We start from the raw sequence: 19292 nt of genomic DNA on the forward strand, positions 1-19292 counted from the left end.
TCCTGGCTATGTCGCTGGTGTGTATCCTGGCTATGTCTCTGGTGTGTATCCTGGCTATGTCTCTGGTGTGTATCCTGGCTATGTCTCTGGTGTGTATCCTGGCTATGTCTCTGGTGTGTATCCTGGCTATGTCTCTGGTGTGTATCCTGGCTATGTCTCTGGTGTGGTATCCTGGCTATGTCGCTGGTGTGTATCCTGGCTATGTCTCTGGTGTGTATCCGGCTATGTCTCTGGTGTGTATCCTGGCTATGTCTCTGGTGTGTATCCTGGCTATGTCTCTGGTGTGTATCCTGGCTATGTCTCTGGTGTGTATCCTGGCTATGTCTCTGGTGTGTATCCTGGCTATGTCTCTGGTGTGTATCCTGGCTATGTCTCTGGTGTGTATCCTGGCTATGTCTCTGGTGTGTATCCTGGCTATGTCTCTGGTGTGTATCCTGGCTATGTCTCTGGTGTGTATCCTGGCTATGTCTCTGGCGTGTATCCTGGCTATGTCTCTGGCGTGTATCCTGGCTATGTCTCTGGCGTGTATCCTGGCTATGTCTCTGGCGTGTATCCTGGCTATGTCTCTGGCGTGTATCCTGGCTATGTCTCTGGCGTGTATCCTGGCTATGTCTCTGGCGTATCCTGGCGTATCCTGGCTATGTCTCTGGCGTATCCTGGCTATGTCTCTGGCGTATCCTGGCTATGCCCTGGTGTATCCTGGCTATGCCCTGGTGTATCCTGGCTATGTCCTGGTGTATCCTGGCTATGTCCTGGTGTATCCTGGCTATGCCCTGGTGTATCCTGGCTATGCCCTGGTGTATCCTGGCTAGGTCCTGGTGTATCCTGGCTATGCCCTGGTGTATCCTGGCTATGCCCTGGTGTATCCTGGCTATGCCCTGGTGTATCCTGGCTAGGTCCTGGTGTATCCTGGCTAGGTCCTGGTGTATCCTGGCTATGTCCTGGTGTTTAAAGAAAGGCTGAATGAACATAATATAACATTCAGGAGACATCCAGCGACAATACTGAACACACAAACACCACAGAACGGGAAATTCACACTTCAACCAAAAGCCCCAAGAGTGGGAAGACACACCGACGGATGGAGCCACGGCTGTAGGACATACCTGAGAGGCAAGGAGGGGGTGGAGCTACTGAGATCACATCCTGTGCTATTGAGGCGGCGGGTGTAAGAGGCGCTACGACTCAGCCAGCTGAGAGAGAGGGAGAGAGGAGGGGTGTAAGAGGTGCTACGACTCAACCAGATGAGAGAGAGGGAGAGAGAGAGAGAGAGAGGAGGAGGGGTGTAAGAGGCGCTACGACTCAACCAGCTGAGAGAGAGGGAGAGAGGAGGAGGGGTGTAAGAGGCACTACGACTCAGCCAGCTGAGAGAGAGGGAGAGAGGAGGGGTGTAAGAGAGAGGGGGGGAGAGAGGAGGGGTGTAAGAGGCGCTACGACTCAGCCAGCTGAGAGAGAGGGAGAGAGGAGGAGGGGTGTAAGAGGCACTACGACTCAACCAGCTGAGAGAGAGGGAGAGGAGGAGGGGTGTAAGAGGTGCTACGACTCAACCAGCTGAGAGAGAGAGGAGGGGTGTAAGAGGCACTACGACTCAACCAGCTGAGAGAGAGGGAGAGGGGGGGGGGGGGGGTGATGCAGTGAAGCTCAAAACCTGTTTAGCTATTCTCACAAACGCACTCAGCCACACACACACAGTGAAGCCGATGAGCAGCCTTTCACTTCCATTCCATACTGTGGTACGTGACAGCATCATGTGAGGCAAGCTGAGCCCACTTGCTAGTGCTGTCCGGGTTGCTGTCTGGTATACTGAAGAGACGTCTGGTTGGAATGGGGTTCACAAACCTGCTAGTGCTGTCTGGGTTGTTGTCTGGTATACTGAAGAGACGTCTGGTTGGACTGGGGTTCACAAACCTGCTAGTGCTGTCTGGGTTGGTGTCTGGTATACTGAAGAGACGTCTGGTTGGACTGGGGTTCACAAACCTGCTAGTGCTGTCTGGGTTGGTGTCTGGTATACTGAAGAGACGTCTGGTTGGACTGGGGTTCACAAACCTGCTAGTGCTGTCTGGGTTGGTGTCTGGTATACTGAAGAGACGTCTGGTTGGACTGGGGTTCACAAACCTGCTAGTGCTGTCTGGGTTGCTGTCTGGTATACTGAAGAGACGTCTGGTTGGACTGGGGTTCACAAACCTGCTAGTGCTGTCTGGTATACTGAAGAGACGTCTGGTTGGACTGGGGTTCACAAACCTGCTAGTGCTGTCTGGGTTGCTGTCTGGTATACTGAAGAGACGTCTGGTTGGACTGGGGTTCACAAACCTGCTAGTGCTGTCTGGGTTGCTGTCTGGTATACTGAAGAGACGTCTGGTTGGACTGGGGTTCACAAACCTGCTAGTGCTGTCTGGGTTGCTGTCTGGTATACTGAAGAGACGTCTGGTTGGACTGGGGTTCACTCTGGCAGTCCTGGGTTCCTGAAAGTACAAGGACGTTTGATGATCAATATCTAGCTATGAATAGTTTCAAACATATCACTACTAACTAGATGGTCCAGTCTAAGAGGACAGTAGTGATGTAGTTGGTCCAGTCTAAGAGGACAGTAGTGTATTAGAGGTGCTGATGTAGTTGGTCCAGTCTAAGAGGACAGTAGTGATGTAGATGGTCCAGTCTAAGAGGACAGTAGTGATGTAGTTGGTCCAGTCTAAGAGGACAGTAGTGATGTAGATGGTCCAGTCTAAGAGGACAGTAGTGATGTAGATGGTCCAGTCTAAGAGGACAGTAGTGATGTAGATGGTCCAGTCTAAGAGGACAGTAGTGATGTAGTTGGTCCAGTCTAAGAGGACAGTAGTAATGTAGATGGTCCAGTCTAAGAGGACAGTAGTGATGTAGATGGTCCAGTCTAAGAGGACAGTAGTGATGTAGATGGTCCAGTCTAAGAGGACAGTAGTGATGTAGGTTGTCCAGTCTAAGAGGACAGTAGTGATGTAGTTGGTCCAGTCTAAGAGGACAGTAGTGATGTAGTTGGTCCAGTCTAAGAGGTCAGTAGTGTATTCGAGGTGGTGATGTAGTTGGTCCAGTCTAAGAGGACAGTAGTGATGTAGTTGGTCCAGTCTAAGAGGACAGTAGTGATGTAGTTGGTCCAGTCTAAGAGGACAGTAGTGTATTCGAGGTGGTGATGTAGTTGGTCCAGTCTAAGAGGACAGTAGTGATGTAGTTGGTCCAGTCTAAAAGGACAGTAGTGATGTAGTTGGTCCAGTCTAAGAGGTCAGTAGTGTATTCGAGGTGGTGATGTAGTTGGTCCAGTCTAAGAGGACAGTAGTGATGTAGATGGTCCAGTCTAAGAGGACAGTAGTGATGTAGATTGTCCAGTCTAAAAGGACAGTAGTGATGTAGTTGGTCCAGTCTAAGAGGACAGTAGTGATGTAGTTGGTCCAGTCTAGGAGGACAGTAGTGATGTAGTTGGTCCAGTCTAAGAGGACAGTAGTGATGTAGATGGTCCAGTCTAAGAGGACAGTAGTGATGTAGATGGTCCAGTCTAAGAGGACAGTAGTGATGTAGATGGTCCAGTCTAAGAGGACAGTAGTGATGTAGATTGTCCAGTCTAAAAGGACAGTAGTGATGTAGTTGGTCCAGTCTAAGAGGACAGTAGTGATGTAGATGGTCCAGTCTAAGAGGACAGTAGTGATGTAGATGGTCCAGTCTAAGAGGACAGTAGTGATGTAGTTGGTCCAGTCTAAGAGGACAGTAGTGATGTAGATGGTCCAGTCTAAGAGGACAGTAGTGATGTAGATGGTCCAGTCTAAGAGGACAGTAGTGATGTAGTTGGTCCAGTCTAAGAGGACAGTAGTGATGTAGATGGTCCAGTCTAAGAGGACAGTAGTGATGTAGATGGTCCAGTCTAAGAGGACAGTAGTGATGTAGTTGGTCCAGTCTAAGAGGTCAGTAGTGTATTAGAGGTGGTGATGTAGTTGGTCCAGTCTAAGAGGACAGTAGTGATGTAGATGGTCCAGTCTAAGAGGACAGTAGTGATGTAGATGGTCCATTCTAAGAGGACAGTTGTGTATTAGAGGTGCTGATGTAGATGGTCCAGTCTAAGAGGACAGTAGTGATGTAGATGGTCCAGTCTAAGAGGACAGTAGTGATGTAGTTGCTCCAGTCTAAGAGGACAGTAGTGATGTAGTTGGTCCAGTCTAAGAGGTCAGTAGTGTATTAGAGGTGGTGATGTAGTTGGTCCAGTCTAAGAGGACAGTAGTGATGTAGATGGTCCAGTCTAAGAGGACAGTAGTGATGTAGTTGGTCCAGTCTAAGAGGACAGTAGTGATGTAGTTGGTCCAGTCTAAGAGGTCAGTAGTGTATTAGAGGTGCTGATGTAGATGGTCCAGTCTAAGAGGACAGTAGTGATGTAGTTGGTCCAGTCTAAGAGGACAGTAGTGATGTAGTTGGTCCAGTCTAAGAGGACAGTAGTGATGTAGATGGTCCAGTCTAAGAGGACAGTAGTGATGTACTTAGTCCAGTCTAAGAGGAGAGTAGTGATGTAGATGGTCCAGTCTAAGAGGACAGTAGTGATGTAGATGGTCCAGTCTAAGAGGACAGTAGTGATGTAGATGGTCCAGTCTAAGAGGACAGTAGTGATGTAGTTGCTCCAGTCTAAGAGGACAGTAGTGCATTAGAGGTAGTGATGTAGTTGGTCCAGTCTAAGATGTAGTTGTATTTCCTTGATTCCTTGTGTCCTCTCTCCTTGCCTACTTCTCTAAATAGATTGGAGGTTGTTTCGTGAAGGAAATGAGGAGAGGAATCAAAGAAATACAATGAGGAGAGGAATCAAGGGAATACAATGAGGAGAGGAATCAAGGGAATACAATGAGACGAATCAAGGGAATACAATGAGGAGACGAATCAAGGGAATACAATGAGGAGAGGAATCAAGGGAATACAACTCAAATTCACCCTGTGATGCTCCTGTACTGTATCTGTAAAGAATCAACAGTTGTCACAAATAATTCTCAGCCTGTGATGCTCCGGTACCTTTTAAAGGTGTGTTTTTACCATCAATGTGGTCTGGTTCCAGTACCTTGGTGTCTGTACTGGTGTCAGAGCTGAGGCGTGGGCTGGAGGCAGAGCGGATCATACCCAGGCTCAACTCAGGCGCCCCGCGGGTGGACTCCTGACTTGGGTCGGTGGTACCTGAAGGCCCCAGGGTCACGGAGCTGCCTGCTTTACGAAGAGAGGTCCTCCAGGAGCCAGGGGCCGCACCAGGGGCTGAGCTAGGTGCTGCCTCTGGGGCTGGGGGCTTCCCTGGGTCCTGCTGCAGAAGGAGAGAGAGATTTACGATTCACTGATCAAATCAACTTAGATTAATGACCTGCCAACAGAGGTAATAAAAGACAATTTACCAAATCACTTTAAATAGTCAATAGCAGAGTGCACAGGTTGTTCATCTGAGTCCCCCCCCAGGCCGTAGCTGACTCCGTCACCAGGAAGATACCAAGTCATAGCTGCCTCTGTCACCAGGGAGATACCAAGTCATAGCTGCCCTACCCAGCATTCTGGCGTTCAAACACCAACAGAAACATACCTTTTTAACCGTGTTTCCTGAAGTGCTGGTTGCCATGGAGGTAGCGTGGGGGGAGGAGCTGTTGCGTTTGTTGTTCAAGTTGTTGATGATCTCTCTGTTTTTGGCTTTCTCTGCAATAATCACCATAAGCCAGTTAATGACATGATTCTCTACAACAATCACCATCAGCCTGTTAATGACATGTTCTCTGCAACAATCACCATCAGCCAGTTAATGACATGATTCTCTGCAACAATCACCATCAGCCAGTTAATGACATGATTCTCTGCAACAATCACCATCAGCCTGTTAATGACATGTTCTCTGCAACAATCACCATCAGCCAGTTAATGACATGATTCTCTGCAACAATCACCATCAGCCAGTTAATGACATGATTCTCTGCAACAATCACCATCAGCCAGTTAATGACATGATTCTCTGCAACAATCACCATCAGCCAGTTAATGACATGATTCTCTGCAACAATCACCATCAGCCAGTTAATGACATGATTCTCTGCAACAATCACCATCAGCCAGTTAATGACATGATTCTCTGCAACAATCACCATCAGCCTGTTAATGACATGATTCTCTGCAACAATCACCATCAGCCAGTTAATGACATGATTCTCTACAATAGAACAAGTCCACATTGGGTTTCAGTCTTTAAGGCATCCGTCATGACAGGGTTTAGGTCCATTCCATTTCAACTCAGTAAACTCAAATGTTACTTCATGAATGGACTAGACTGAAATGGACTTGACACCAGGGAAACTTCTTTTTCTCTCAGTCTCTCACCTGATTCTGCATCGCTCTCAGACTCGTCCTCCTCTTCTTCTGAACTGGAGCTGCTGGAGGCTTGGGCCTGTCCCTGTGTCCCATGCTGAGTCTGTACCCCCTCCTCATCCTCATCCTCAGCAGGGCTGCTGGTCAGGGCAGGGGGAGGGTGCTTCTCTCTCTCGTGGAGGCAGATCTTCTCCCGGCTGCTCATACGAGAGATTGAGGTCCTGCAGGGGAGAGGATGACAGGGAAGGCATGGAGGAACCAATCAGTGACGGTGATCACTAAGGGCGAAGACAATCCGTGTGTGTGTGTAAACAAAAACAAACAAAACCAGGATTTGGACTGTAACTGGATCCTGTGTGGGAGACTGAGGGACAGCTTAAATATATGAATACCATTGGATGACCAGGCCATCACTGTAAATAACAACGGTGTCTGATTGGTACAGGTGTCAGGTGGGTAACAGACAGTGTGATTCTATTGGTAGAGAGGTGTCAGGTGGGTAACAGACAGTGTGATTCTATTGGTAGAGAGGTGTCAGGTGGGTAACAGACAGTGTGATTCTATTGGTAGAGAGGTGTCAGGTGGGTAAAAGACAGTGTCTGATTCTCTTGGCTCATATCAGTAACACACTAAGCTACGTCTGTGGTTCTGTATCAGTGATTCCTAGGTGGATAACAGACTGGCACAGACAACAGACATGCTGGGGCACTGACTTGCGTGGTCGAACCGATGCCATATTGATAGGAGGGCTGGTCTCGATGACAGGAGGCTGGGACAGCTTGGCTTTTTCTGTACGCAGCTAGAGAGATATACAGGAAGACATACAGAGTAAATATACAGAGTCAATATACAGGAAGACATATACAGAGTCAATATACAGGAAGACATTTACAGAGTCAATATACAGAGTCAATATACAGGAAGACATATACAGAGTCAATATACAGAGTCAATATACAGGAAGACATATACAGAGTCAATATACAGGAAGACATATACAGGAAGACATATACAGAGTAAATATACAGGAAGACATATACAGAGTCAATATACAGGAAGACATTTACAGAGTCAATATACAGAGTCAATATACAGGAAGACATATACAGAGTCAATATACAGGAAGACATATACAGAGTCAATATACAGGAAGACATTTACAGAGTCAATATACAGAGTCAATATACAGGAAGACATATACAGAGTCAATATACAGGAAGACATATACAGAGTCAATATACAGGAAGACATATACAGGAAGACATATACAGAGTAAATATACAGGAAGACATATACAGAGTCAATATACAGGAAGACATTTACAGAGTCAATATACAGAGTCAATATACAGGAAGACATATACAGAGTAAATATACAGGAAGACATATACAGGAAGACATATACAGAGTAAATATACAGGAAGACATATACAGAGTCAATATACAGGAAGACATATAGTACCAGTGAAAGTTTGGACACACCTACTCATTCAAGTGTTTCCCTTTAGTTTTACTATTTTATAAAATGTAGAATAGTGGAGACATCAACACTATGAAATAACACACATGGAATCATGTAGTAACAAAAATAGTTAAATAAATCAAGAATATATTGTATATTAATAGTAGTGCACTTTATAGGGCATAGGATGCCATTAGGACGGCGACAGAGACTTACAGAATTTTGTTTCTTTGTCAGCTCCTCCAGAGTGTCCACTAGGGTGTCATCTGCTACCTCTAGAGGGGTCTGTCCCTGGAACAAGGACACACATGGTTTAATGTAGAGCATCAGAGTCTACTAGGGTGTCATCTGCTACGTGTAGAGGGGTTTGTCCCTGGAACAAGGACACATATCATTTAGTGCATTGACATTATGAGTGTCCAAAATGGCACCCTATTCCCTGGATATCACTACTTTAGTAGTGCGCTATAAGTAGTGCGCTATATAGGGAATAGGGTTCTATAGGGCTCTGGTCTAAAGTAGTGCACTATATAGGGAATAGGGTTCTATAGGGCTCTGGTCTAAAGTAGTGCACTATATAGGGAATAGGGTTCTATAGGGCTCTGGTCTAAAGTAGTGCACTATATAGGGAATAGGGTTCCATTTGTGTAACAATACTGCTGAGTCAGCATGTAGTATAGATGTGATTACATTGCATGAGCCGTTACATACTCAGAGTGATTGAGATGCTCCGTGTCTGGGCACATAGGGAGACTAATACAGCCCCAGACTGGAGGTGTCATAATACCCATAAAACCTAGCGGTCAAACAGGGAAACGCTTCCAATCGTTTTTCCACCATTCATTTTCCTTATAGGGGAAAACCTGTAGGTGTGACTTTTCGATAACAGTGTAAATCTCTCTGGACAAGGTGACTTTTCGATAACCGTGTAAACCTCTCTGGACAAGGTGACTTTTGTCAATAAAATACAGCTGTATTTACTCTCAGATTGGAACATGCTAATTAGCATGCGGGGGGGGGGGGGGTGTACTTAATATTTTGTACATGTCAGAGTTTAACTGTCAGAGCAGCTCACAGATTACTGCACCTGTACATAGACCACCTATAATTTAGCCCAAACAACTACCTCTTTCCCAACTGTATTTAATTTTTATTTATTTATTTATTTTGCTCCTTTGCACCCCATTATTTTTATTTCTACTTTGCACATTCTTCCATTGCAAAACTACCATTCCAGTGTTTTACTTGCTATATTGTATTTACTTTGCCATCATGGCCTTTTTTGCCTTTACCTCCCTTCTCACCTCATTTGCTCACATTGTATATAGACTTGTTTATACTGCATTATTGACTGTATGTTTGTTTTTACTCCATGTGTAACTCTGTGTCGTTGTATCTGTCGAACTGCTTTGCTTTATCTTGGCCAGGTCGCAATTGTAAATGAGAACTTGTTCTCAACTTGCCTACCTGGTTAAATAAAGGTGTTCTCAACTAGCCTACCTGGTTAAATAAAGGTGTTCTCAACTTGCCTACCTGGTTAAATAAAGGTGTTCTCAACTTGCCTACCTGGTTAAATAAAGGTGTTCTCAACTAGCCTACCTGGTTAAATAAAGGTGTTCTCAACTAGCCTACCTGGTTAAATAAAGGTGTTCTCAACTAGCCTACCTGGTTAAATAAAGGTGAAATAAATAAAAAACATTCAGAGAATGCGTGTATCTTCTCCCACTCACCACGTTGTTGAGAGCAGCCATCTCACACATGTTGTCAGCCAGCAGAGAACACACCTCCTGCTGTCCCCAGTGAGCAGCAGCGTGCAGGGCTGTCCAGCCATCCACATCACCACTGTCCAAATCCAGACCACACTGGAGCAGGACCCTGTGGGGGCGGGGGGGGGAGATGAACAGGGTGAGGGAGAGAGAGAGAGATAGAGAGAGGAAGGGGAGAGAGAGAGATGAACAGGGTGAGGGAGAGAGAGAGAGGAAGGGGAGAGAGACAGGAGGGGGAGAGATATGAAGAGGGAGAGAGAGAAGAAGAGGAAGGGGAGAAAGATAAGCAGACAACTAGAAAGAGGAGAAGGTTGAGGTAAGGCAAAATGTGAGGTGGTGGTGAGGATGACTAACAATCGGGGCAACGTTGAGCATTTTTAGCATGTATAGTATGTGTAGCATGTTTAGCATGTATAGTATGTGTAGCATGTAAAGGATGTATAGTGTGTAGCATTTTTAACATGTGTAGCATGTTTAGCATGTATAGTATGTGTAGCATGTTTAGTATGTGTAGCATGTTTAGCATGTATAGTATGTGTAGCATGTTTAGCATGTATAGTATGTGTAGCATGTTTAGCATGTATAGTATGTGTAGCATGTTTAGTATGTGTAGCATGTTTAGCATGTATAGTATGTGTAGCATGTTTAGCATGTATAGCATTTTTAGCATGTTTAGCATGTATAGTATGTGTAGCATGTTTAGTATGTGTAGCATGTTTAGCATATATAGTATGTGTAGCATGTTTAGTATGTGTAGCATGTTTAGTATGCGTAGCATGTTTAGCATGTTTAGTATGCGTAGCATGTTTAGTATGTTCAGTATGCATAGCAGGTTTAGTATATGTAGTATGTTTAGCATGTGTAGCATGTGTAGCATGTTTAGTATGTGTAGCATGTTTAGCATGTATAGTATATGTAGCATGTTTAGCATGTATAGTATGTGTAGCATTTTTAGCATGTGTAGCATGTTTAGCATGTATAGTATGTGTAGCATGTTTAGTATGCGTAGCATGTTTAGCATGTTCAGTATGCATAGCAGGTTTAGTATATGTAGTATGTTTAGTATGTTTAGCATGTTTAATATGCGTAGCATGTTTAGTATGCATAGCATGTTTAGTATACGTAGTATGTTTAGTACGCGTAGCATGTTTAGTATACGTAGTATGTTTACTATGCGTAGCATGTTCAGTATACGTAGTATGTTCAGTATGCGTAGCATGTTTAGCATATGTAGTATGTTTATAATGTTTAGTACATTTAGTACACCTAGCATGTTTAGAATGCGTAGCATGTTTAGTATGCGTAGTATGTTTAGTATGCGTAGCATGTTTAGTATGCGTAGCATGTCTAGTATGTTTAGTATGCGTAGCATGTTTACTAGGCGTAGCATGTTTAGTATGCGTAGTATGTTTAGTATGCGTAGCATGTTTAGTATGCGTAGCATGTTTAGTATACGTAGCATGTTTAGTATGCGTAGCATGTTTAGTATGCGTAGCATGTCTAGTATGTTTATTATGCGTAGCATGTTTAGTATGCGTAGCATGTTTAGTATGCGTAGCATGTTTAGTGTGCATAGCATGTTTAGTGTGCGTAGCATGTTTAGTATGTGTAGCATGTTTAGTATACGTAGTATGTTTAGTACGCGTAGCATGTTTAGTACGCGTAGCATGTTTAGTATACGTAGTATGTTTACTATGCGTAGCATGTTCAGTATACGTAGTATGTTCAGTATGCGTAGCATGTTTAGCATATGTAGTATGTTTATAATGTTTAGTACATTTAGTACACCTAGCATGTTTAGAATGCGTAGCATGTTTAGTATGCGTAGTATGTTTAGTATGCGTAGCATGTTTAGTATGCGTAGCATGTCTAGTATGTTTAGTATGCGTAGCATGTTTACTAGGCGTAGCATGTTTAGTATGCGTAGTATGTTTAGTATGCGTAGCATGTTTAGTATGTGTAGCATGTTTAGTATGTGTAGCATGTTTAGTATGTGTAGCATGTTTAGTGTGCGTAGCATGTTTAGTATGTGTAGCATGTTTAGTGTGCGTAGCATGTTTAGTATGTGTAGCATGTTTAGTATGTGTAGCATGTTTAGTATGTGTAGCATGTTCAGTATGCGTAGCATGTTGAGTATGCATAGCATGTTTAGTATGTTAAGCATGTTTAGTATGCGTAGCATGTTTAGTATGTTTAGTATGTGTAGCATGACTAGTATTGGTAGCACGTTTAGTATGCGTAGCATGTTTAGCATGTTTACTGTTTACAGTGGGTCGGGTGACTAGCACCCGACCCACTGACTAGCACCCGACCCACTGACTAGCACCCGACCCACTGACTAGCACCCGACCCACTGACTAGGACCCGACCCACTCACTAGCACCCGACCCACTGACTAGCACCCGGCCCACTGACGAACACCTGACGAGCACCCGGCCCACTGACTAGCACCCGACCCACTGACTAGCACCCGACCCACTGACTAGCACCCGACCCACTGACTAGCACCCGACCCACTGACTAGCACCCGACCCACTGACAAGCACCCGACCCACTGACAAGCACCCGACCCACTGACTAGCACCTGACGAGCACCCGACCCACTGACACTAGCACCTGACGAGCACCCGACCCACTGACGAGCACCCGACCCACTGACTAGCACCTGGCCCACTGACTAGCACCCGGCCCACTGACTAGCACCTGACGAGCACCTAACCCACTGACTAGCACCCGACCCACTGACTAGCACCTGACGAGCACCTGACCCACTGACTAGCACCTGACGAGCACCTGACCCACTGACTAGCACCTGACCCACTGACGAGCACCTGACGAGCACCTGACCCACTGACGAGCACCTGACCCACTCACTTCATGACCTCTATGTAGCCCTTGGCAGCGGCCACGTGCAGCGCTGTGGCCTTGGTGTTAGGATGAGGTGTCAGCACGCCACTTCCTGCCAGCACCGCGTTGGCATCCGCCAGCATCACCCGCTCCTCTTCCCGACGTGCCATGTCCACGTCCACCCCTACGAGAGAGGAAGAGGGACACATGCAACAGATAGGGACCCAGACTACATAATAATCCCTAGTTGACCTACATCTAGAACACCCAGACTACATAATAATCCCTAGTTACCCTGTTTATAGTATTATAGAACACCCAGACTACATAATAATCCCTAGTTACCCTGTTTATAGTATTATAGAACACCCAGACTACATAATAATCCCTAGTTAACCTAATTCTAGTATTATAGAACACCCAGACTACATAATAATCCCTAGTTACCCTAATTCTAGTATTATAGAACACCCAGACTACATAATAATCCCTAGTTACCCTGCTTCTAGAACACCCAGACTACATAATAATCCCTAGTTACCCTGCTTCTAGAACACCAAGACTACATAATAATCCCTAGTTACCCTGCTTCTAGAACACCCAGACTACATAATAATCCCTAGTTACCCTGCTTCTAGAACACCCAGACTACATAATAATCCTTAGTTAACCTAATTCTAGTATTATAGAACACCCAGACTACATAATAATCCCTAGTTAACCTAATTCTAGAACACCCAGACTACATAATAATCCCTAGTTACCCTGCTTCTAGTATTATAGAACACCCAGACTACATAATAATCCCTAGTTACCCTGCATCTAGAACACCCAGACTACATAATAATCCCTAGTTAACCTAATTCTAGTATTATAGAACACCCAGACTACATAATAATCACTAGTTACCCTGCTTCTAGTATTATAGAACACCCAGACTACATAATAATCACTAGTTACCCTGCTTCTAGTATTATAGAACACCCAGACTACATAATAATCACTAGTTACCCTGCTTCTAGTATTATAGAACACCCAGACTACATAATAATCCCTAGTTACCCTGCTTCTAGTATTATAGAACACCCAGACTACATAATAATCCCTAGTTACCCTGTTTATAGTATTATAGAACACCCAGACTACAAAATAATCCCTAGTTACCCTGCATCTAGTATTATAACACACCCAGACTACATAATAATCCCTAGTTGACCTGCTTCTGGTATTATAGAACACCCATACTACATAATAATCCCTAGTTACCCTGCATCTAGAACACCCAGACTACATAATAATCCCTAGTTACCCTGTTTCTAGTATTATGTAACACCCAGACTACACAATAATCCCTAGTTACCCTGCATCTAGTATTATAGAACACCCAGACTACATAATAATCCCTAGTTACCCTGCATCTAGAACACCCAGACTACATAATAATCCCTAGTTACCCTGCATCTAGAACACCCAGACTACATAATAATCCCTAGTTACCCTGCATCTAGAACACCCAGACTACATAATAATCCCTAGTTGACCTGCTTCTAGTATTATAGAACACCCAGACTACATAATAATCCCTAGTTACCCTGTTTCTAGAACACCCAGACTACATAATAATCCCTAGTTACCCTGCTTCTAGTATTATAGAACACCCAGACTACATAATAATCCCTAGTTACCCTGCTTCTAGTATTATGTAACACCCAGACTACATAATAATCCCTAGTTACCCTGCTTCTAGGTCTCTCCCTATAGCATCGTCAGGGGGGTAATGACTATGTTAATATGGGTCATTGTGTTAACACCCTACCTTGTTTCTTGATCTCCCCCTTCAGCAGTCTCTCCATAGCATCCTCAGTGACCACATCCAGAGGAAGCTCTCCTTCACTGTTCACCGCCCCCACATGTGCACCGTGCTCTATCAGGTACCTGCAACATAGACACACAACATAATGGTTCCTATACACAACATAATGGTTCCTATACACAACATAATGGTTCCTACACACAACATAATGGTTCCTACACACAACATAATGGTTCCTACACACACCATAATGGTTCCTACACACATCATAACGGTTCCTACACACATCATAATGGTTCCTACACACATCATAACTGTTCCTACACACACCATAATGGTTCCTACAAACAACATAATGGTTCCTACAAACAACACCACATCAATATCAATGTATTGCACAGTGCAGTGGTTCTTCATCCTGGTCCCAAGGGGTGCATATTTAACACTACACACCTGATTCCACTGATCAAAGGTTTGATGATGATTAGTTGAGTCAGGTGTGCAACCCCCTTTGGGGTCCTCTGGACCAGGATGTAGAACCAGTAGTATAGTGGAACGGTGTAATATTAAATAGACACCCACTTGGTGATCTGTATGAACCCACAGGAGGCAGCAGCGTGGAGGGGAGTCCACCCCTCGTTGTCCCCCCGGTTCACATCACTCCCACTCTCCACCAGGAACTGGACCATCTCTGCATTCTCATCTATACACGCCTGGAGAGGACAGGAAACACATTGGAAGGTGAGAGATGAGAGGACAGGAAACACATTGGAAGGTGAGATATGAGAGGACAGGAAACACATTGGAAGGTGAGAGATGAGAGGACAGGAAACACATTGGAAGGTGAGAGATGAGAGGACAGGAAACACATTGGAAGGTGAGAGATGAGAGGACAGGAAACACATTGGAAGGTGAGAGATGAGAGGACAGGAAACACATTGGAAGGTGAGAGATGAGAGGACAGGAAACACATTGGAAGGTGAGAGATGAGAGGACAGGAAACACATTGGAAGGTGAGAGATGAGAGGACAGGAAACACATTGGAAGGTGAGAGATGAGAGGACAGGAAACACATTGGAAGGTGAGAGATGAGAGGACAGGAAACACATTGGAAGGTGAGAGATGAGAGGACAGGAAACACATTGGAAGGTGAGAGATGAGAGGACAGGAAACACATTGGAAGGTGAGAGATGAGAGGACAGGAAACACATTGGAAGGTGAGAGATGAGAGGACAGGAAACACATTGGAAGGTGAGAGATGAGAGGACAGGAAACACATTGGAAGGTGAGAGATGAGAGAGAGAGAGAGAGAGGAAACACATTGGAAGGTGAGAGATGAGAGAGAGAGAGGAGAAACACATTGGAAGGTGAGAGATGAGAGGACAGGAAACACATTGGAAGGTGAGAGATTAGAGGACAGGAAACATATTGGAAGGTGAGAGATGAGAGGACAGGAAACACATTGGAAGGTGAGAGATGAGAGGACAGGAAACACATTGGAAGGTGAGATATGAGAGGACAGGAAACACATTGGAAGGTGAGATATGAGAGGACAGGAAACACATTGGAAGGTGAGAGATGAGAGGACAGGAAACACATTGGAAGGTGAGAGATGAGAGGACAGGAAACACATTGGAAGGTGAGAGATGAGAGGACAGGAAACACATTGGAAGGTGAGATATGAGAGGACAGGAAACACATTGGAAGGTGAGAGATGAGAGGACAGGAAACACATTGGAAGGTGAGAGATGAGAGGACAGGAAACACATTGGAAGGTGAGAGATGAGAGGACAGGAAACACATTGGAAGGTGAGAGATGAGAGGATAGGAACCACATTGGAAGGGGAGATATGTAAGTGACCTTGATTAGAAATCAAGTTTTAAAAGCATACTGTGAGTTTTGGGTCTAATGAGGCCTTCATCAGACAATACATGATCAAACGCTAAATCTTTACACATTGATTAAAACATTTTTCCTCGACCTAGAGAGGGTGAACAGAGACTTGTTAGAGATGAGATTGTGGTTTCAATGGCTAAATGGATTAGTGCACGGTGCTAGCAACACCAGGGTTTTGGGTTTAATTCCCAGATGGGCCATTGAATAAATACTGTCTCTGTCAATGTTGACATTTCTGTCCCATCGCATAAAAGCATCTGCTAAAATAACCATATTTCTTATTCTGGACAACTTTGTCTATGTAAGGCAATAAGAGGTGTTTATGTTTAATTTCCAACTCAATTCTGCCCACTTGATTAGTGGCACACTCCTGGATAACTAACTTTGGGCTAGCAGCTAATACAAAATCTAGAGACAGTTCTAAAACCTGGAGTGTCTGTCTCTAAAGGGCCTGGAGTGTCTGTCTGTCTGTCTGTCTCTAAAGGGCCTGGAGTGTCTGTCTGTCTCTAAAGGGCCTGGAGTGTCTGTCTGTCTCTAAAGGGCCTGGTGTGTCTGTCTGTCTGTCTCTAAAGGGCCTGGAGTGTCTGTCTGTCTCTAAAGGGCCTGGTGTGTCTGTCTGTCTGTCTCTAAAGGGCCTGGAGTATCTGTCTGTCTCTAAAGGGCCTGGAGTGTCTGTCTGTCTCTAAAGGGTCTGCGATGGGAAGGGAGACAAAATAGAAGAAGAAGGTACCAGGTTAGGATTTGGGGTTGCAGGGTACTAGGTTAGGATTTGACTCCAGACCTCAGGCTGAACTAATAAACGACTCCAGACCTAAGGCTGAACTAATAAACGACTCCCGACCTCAGGCTGAACTAATAAACGACTCCAGACCTCAGGCTGAACTAATAAACGACTCCAGACCTCAGGCCGAACTAATAAACGACTCCAGACCTCACGCTGAACTAATAAACGACTCCAGACCTCAGGCTGAACTAATAAACGACTCCAGACCTCAGGCTGAACTAATAAACGACTCCAGACCTCAGGCTGAACTAATAAACGACTCCAGACCTCAGGCTGAACTAATAAACGACTCCAGACCTCAGGCTGAACTAATAAATGACTCCAGACCAGACCTCAGGCTGAACTAATAAACGACTCCAGACCTCAGGCTGAACTAATAAACGACTCCAGACCTCAGGCTGAACTAATAAACGACTCCAGACCTCAGGCTGAACTAATAAACGACTCCAGACCTCAGGCTGAACTAATAAACGACTCCAGACCTCAGGCTGAACTAATAAACGACTCCAGACCTCAGGCTGAACTAATAAACGACTCCAGACCTCAGGCTGAACTAATAAACGACTCCAGACCTCAGGCTGAACTAATAAACGACTCCAGACCTCAGGCTGAACTAATAAACGACTCCAGACCTCAGGCTGAACTAATAAACGACTCCGACCTCAGGCTGAACTAATAAACGACTCCGACCTCAGGCTGAACTAATAAACGACTCCAGACCTCAGGCTGAACTAATAAACGACTCCAGACCTCAGGCTGAACTAATAAACGACTCCAGACCTCACGCTGAACTAATAAACGACTCCAGACCTCAGGCTGAACTAATAAAGGACTCCAGACCTCAGGCTGAACTAATAAACGACTCCAGACCTCAGGCTGAACTAATAAACGACTCCAGACCTCAGGCTGAACTAATAAACGACTCCAGACCTCAGGCTGAACTAATAAACTACTCCAGACCTCAAGCTGAACTAATAAACGACTCCAGACCTCAGGCTGAACTAATAAACTACTCCAGACCTCACGCTGAACTAATAAACGACTCCAGACCTCAGGCTGAAATAATAAACGACTCCAGACCTCAGGCTGAACTAATAAACGACTCCAGACCTCAGGCTGAACTAATAAACGACTCCAGACCTCAGGCTGAACTAATAAATGACTCCAGACCTCAGGCTGAACTAATAAACGACTCCAGACCTCAGGCTGAACTAATAAACGACTCCAGACCTCAGGCTGAACTAATAAACGACTCCAGACCTCAGGCTGAACTAATAAACGACTCCAGACCTCAGGCTGAACTAATAAACGACTCCAGACCTCAGGCTGAACTAATAAACGACTCCAGACCTCAGGCTGAACTAATAAACGACTCCAGACCTCAGGCTGAACTAATAAACGACTCCAGACCTCAGGCTGAACTAATAAACGACTCCAGACCTCAGGCTGAACTAATAAACGACTCCAGACCTCAGGCTGAACTAATAAACGACTCCAGACCTCAGGCTGAACTAATAAACGACTCCGACCTCAGGCTGAACTAATAAACGACTCCGACCTCAGGCTGAACTAATAAACGACTCCAGACCTCAGGCTGAACTAATAAACGACTCCAGACCTCAGGCTGAACTAATAAACGACTCCAGACCTCACGCTGAACTAATAAACGACTCCAGACCTCAGGCTGAACTAATAAAGGACTCCAGACCTCAGGCTGAACTAATAAACGACTCCAGACCTCAGGCTGAACTAATAAACGACTCCAGACCTCAGGCTGAACTAATAAACGACTCCAGACCTCAGGCTGAACTAATAAACTACTCCAGACCTCAAGCTGAACTAATAAACGACTCCAGACCTCAGGCTGGACTAATAAACTACTCCAGACCTCACGCTGAACTAATAAACGACTCCAGACCTCAGGCTGAAATAATAAACGACTCCAGACCTCAGGCTGAACTAATAAACGACTCCAGACCTCAGGCTGAACTAATAAACGACTCCAGACCTCAGGCTGAACTAATAAATGACTCCAGACCTCAGGCTGAACTAATAAACGACTCCAGACCTCAGGCTGAACTAATAAACGACTCCAGACCTCAGGCTGAACTAATAAACGACTCCAGACCTCAGGCTGAACTAATAAACGACTCCAGACCTCAGGCTGAACTAATAAACGACTCCAGACCTCAGGCTGAACTAATAAACTACTCCAGACCTCAAGCTGAACTAATAAACGATTCCAGACCTCAGGCTGAACTAATAAACTACTCCAGACCTCACGCTGAACTAATAAACAACTCCAGACCTCAAGCTGAACTAATAAACTACTCCAGACCTCAGGCTGAACTAATAAACTACTCCAGACCTTACGCTGAACCACTAAACGAC

The 19292-nt window shown here is 45.0% G+C and overlaps 1 protein-coding gene across 5 annotated transcripts in view; it reads right to left on the reverse strand.

Moving 5' to 3' along the window:
- Positions 1–19292, reverse strand: part of zmp:0000001167 (protein phosphatase 1 regulatory subunit 12A) — a 65880-nt gene that overhangs the window by 32917 nt on the left and 13671 nt on the right. For 3 of the 5 annotated variants that reach the window (XM_031801209.1, XM_031801211.1, XM_031801212.1), the window contains exons 2-12: positions 14803–14933; positions 14224–14342; positions 12435–12591; positions 9525–9669; positions 8011–8085; positions 7047–7132; positions 6346–6554; positions 5564–5673; positions 5060–5293; positions 2380–2462; positions 1107–1193 (exon numbers count right to left, since the gene is read on the reverse strand). In XM_031801209.1, coding sequence (XP_031657069.1) covers positions 1107–1193; positions 2380–2462; positions 5060–5293; positions 5564–5673; positions 6346–6554; positions 7047–7132; positions 8011–8085; positions 9525–9669; positions 12435–12591; positions 14224–14342; positions 14803–14933 — 1436 coding nt within the window. The remainder of the gene's footprint in view (positions 1–1106; positions 1194–2379; positions 2463–5059; positions 5294–5563; positions 5674–6345; positions 6555–7046; positions 7133–8010; positions 8086–9524; positions 9670–12434; positions 12592–14223; positions 14343–14802; positions 14934–19292) is intronic. The other 2 variants (XM_031801213.1, XM_031801210.1) reach the window with 1 other exon arrangement.

The sequence above is a fragment of the Oncorhynchus kisutch genome, linkage group LG22 (genome assembly GCF_002021735.2).
Source record: "Oncorhynchus kisutch isolate 150728-3 linkage group LG22, Okis_V2, whole genome shotgun sequence".
Lineage (NCBI taxonomy): Eukaryota > Metazoa > Chordata > Actinopteri > Salmoniformes > Salmonidae > Oncorhynchus > Oncorhynchus kisutch.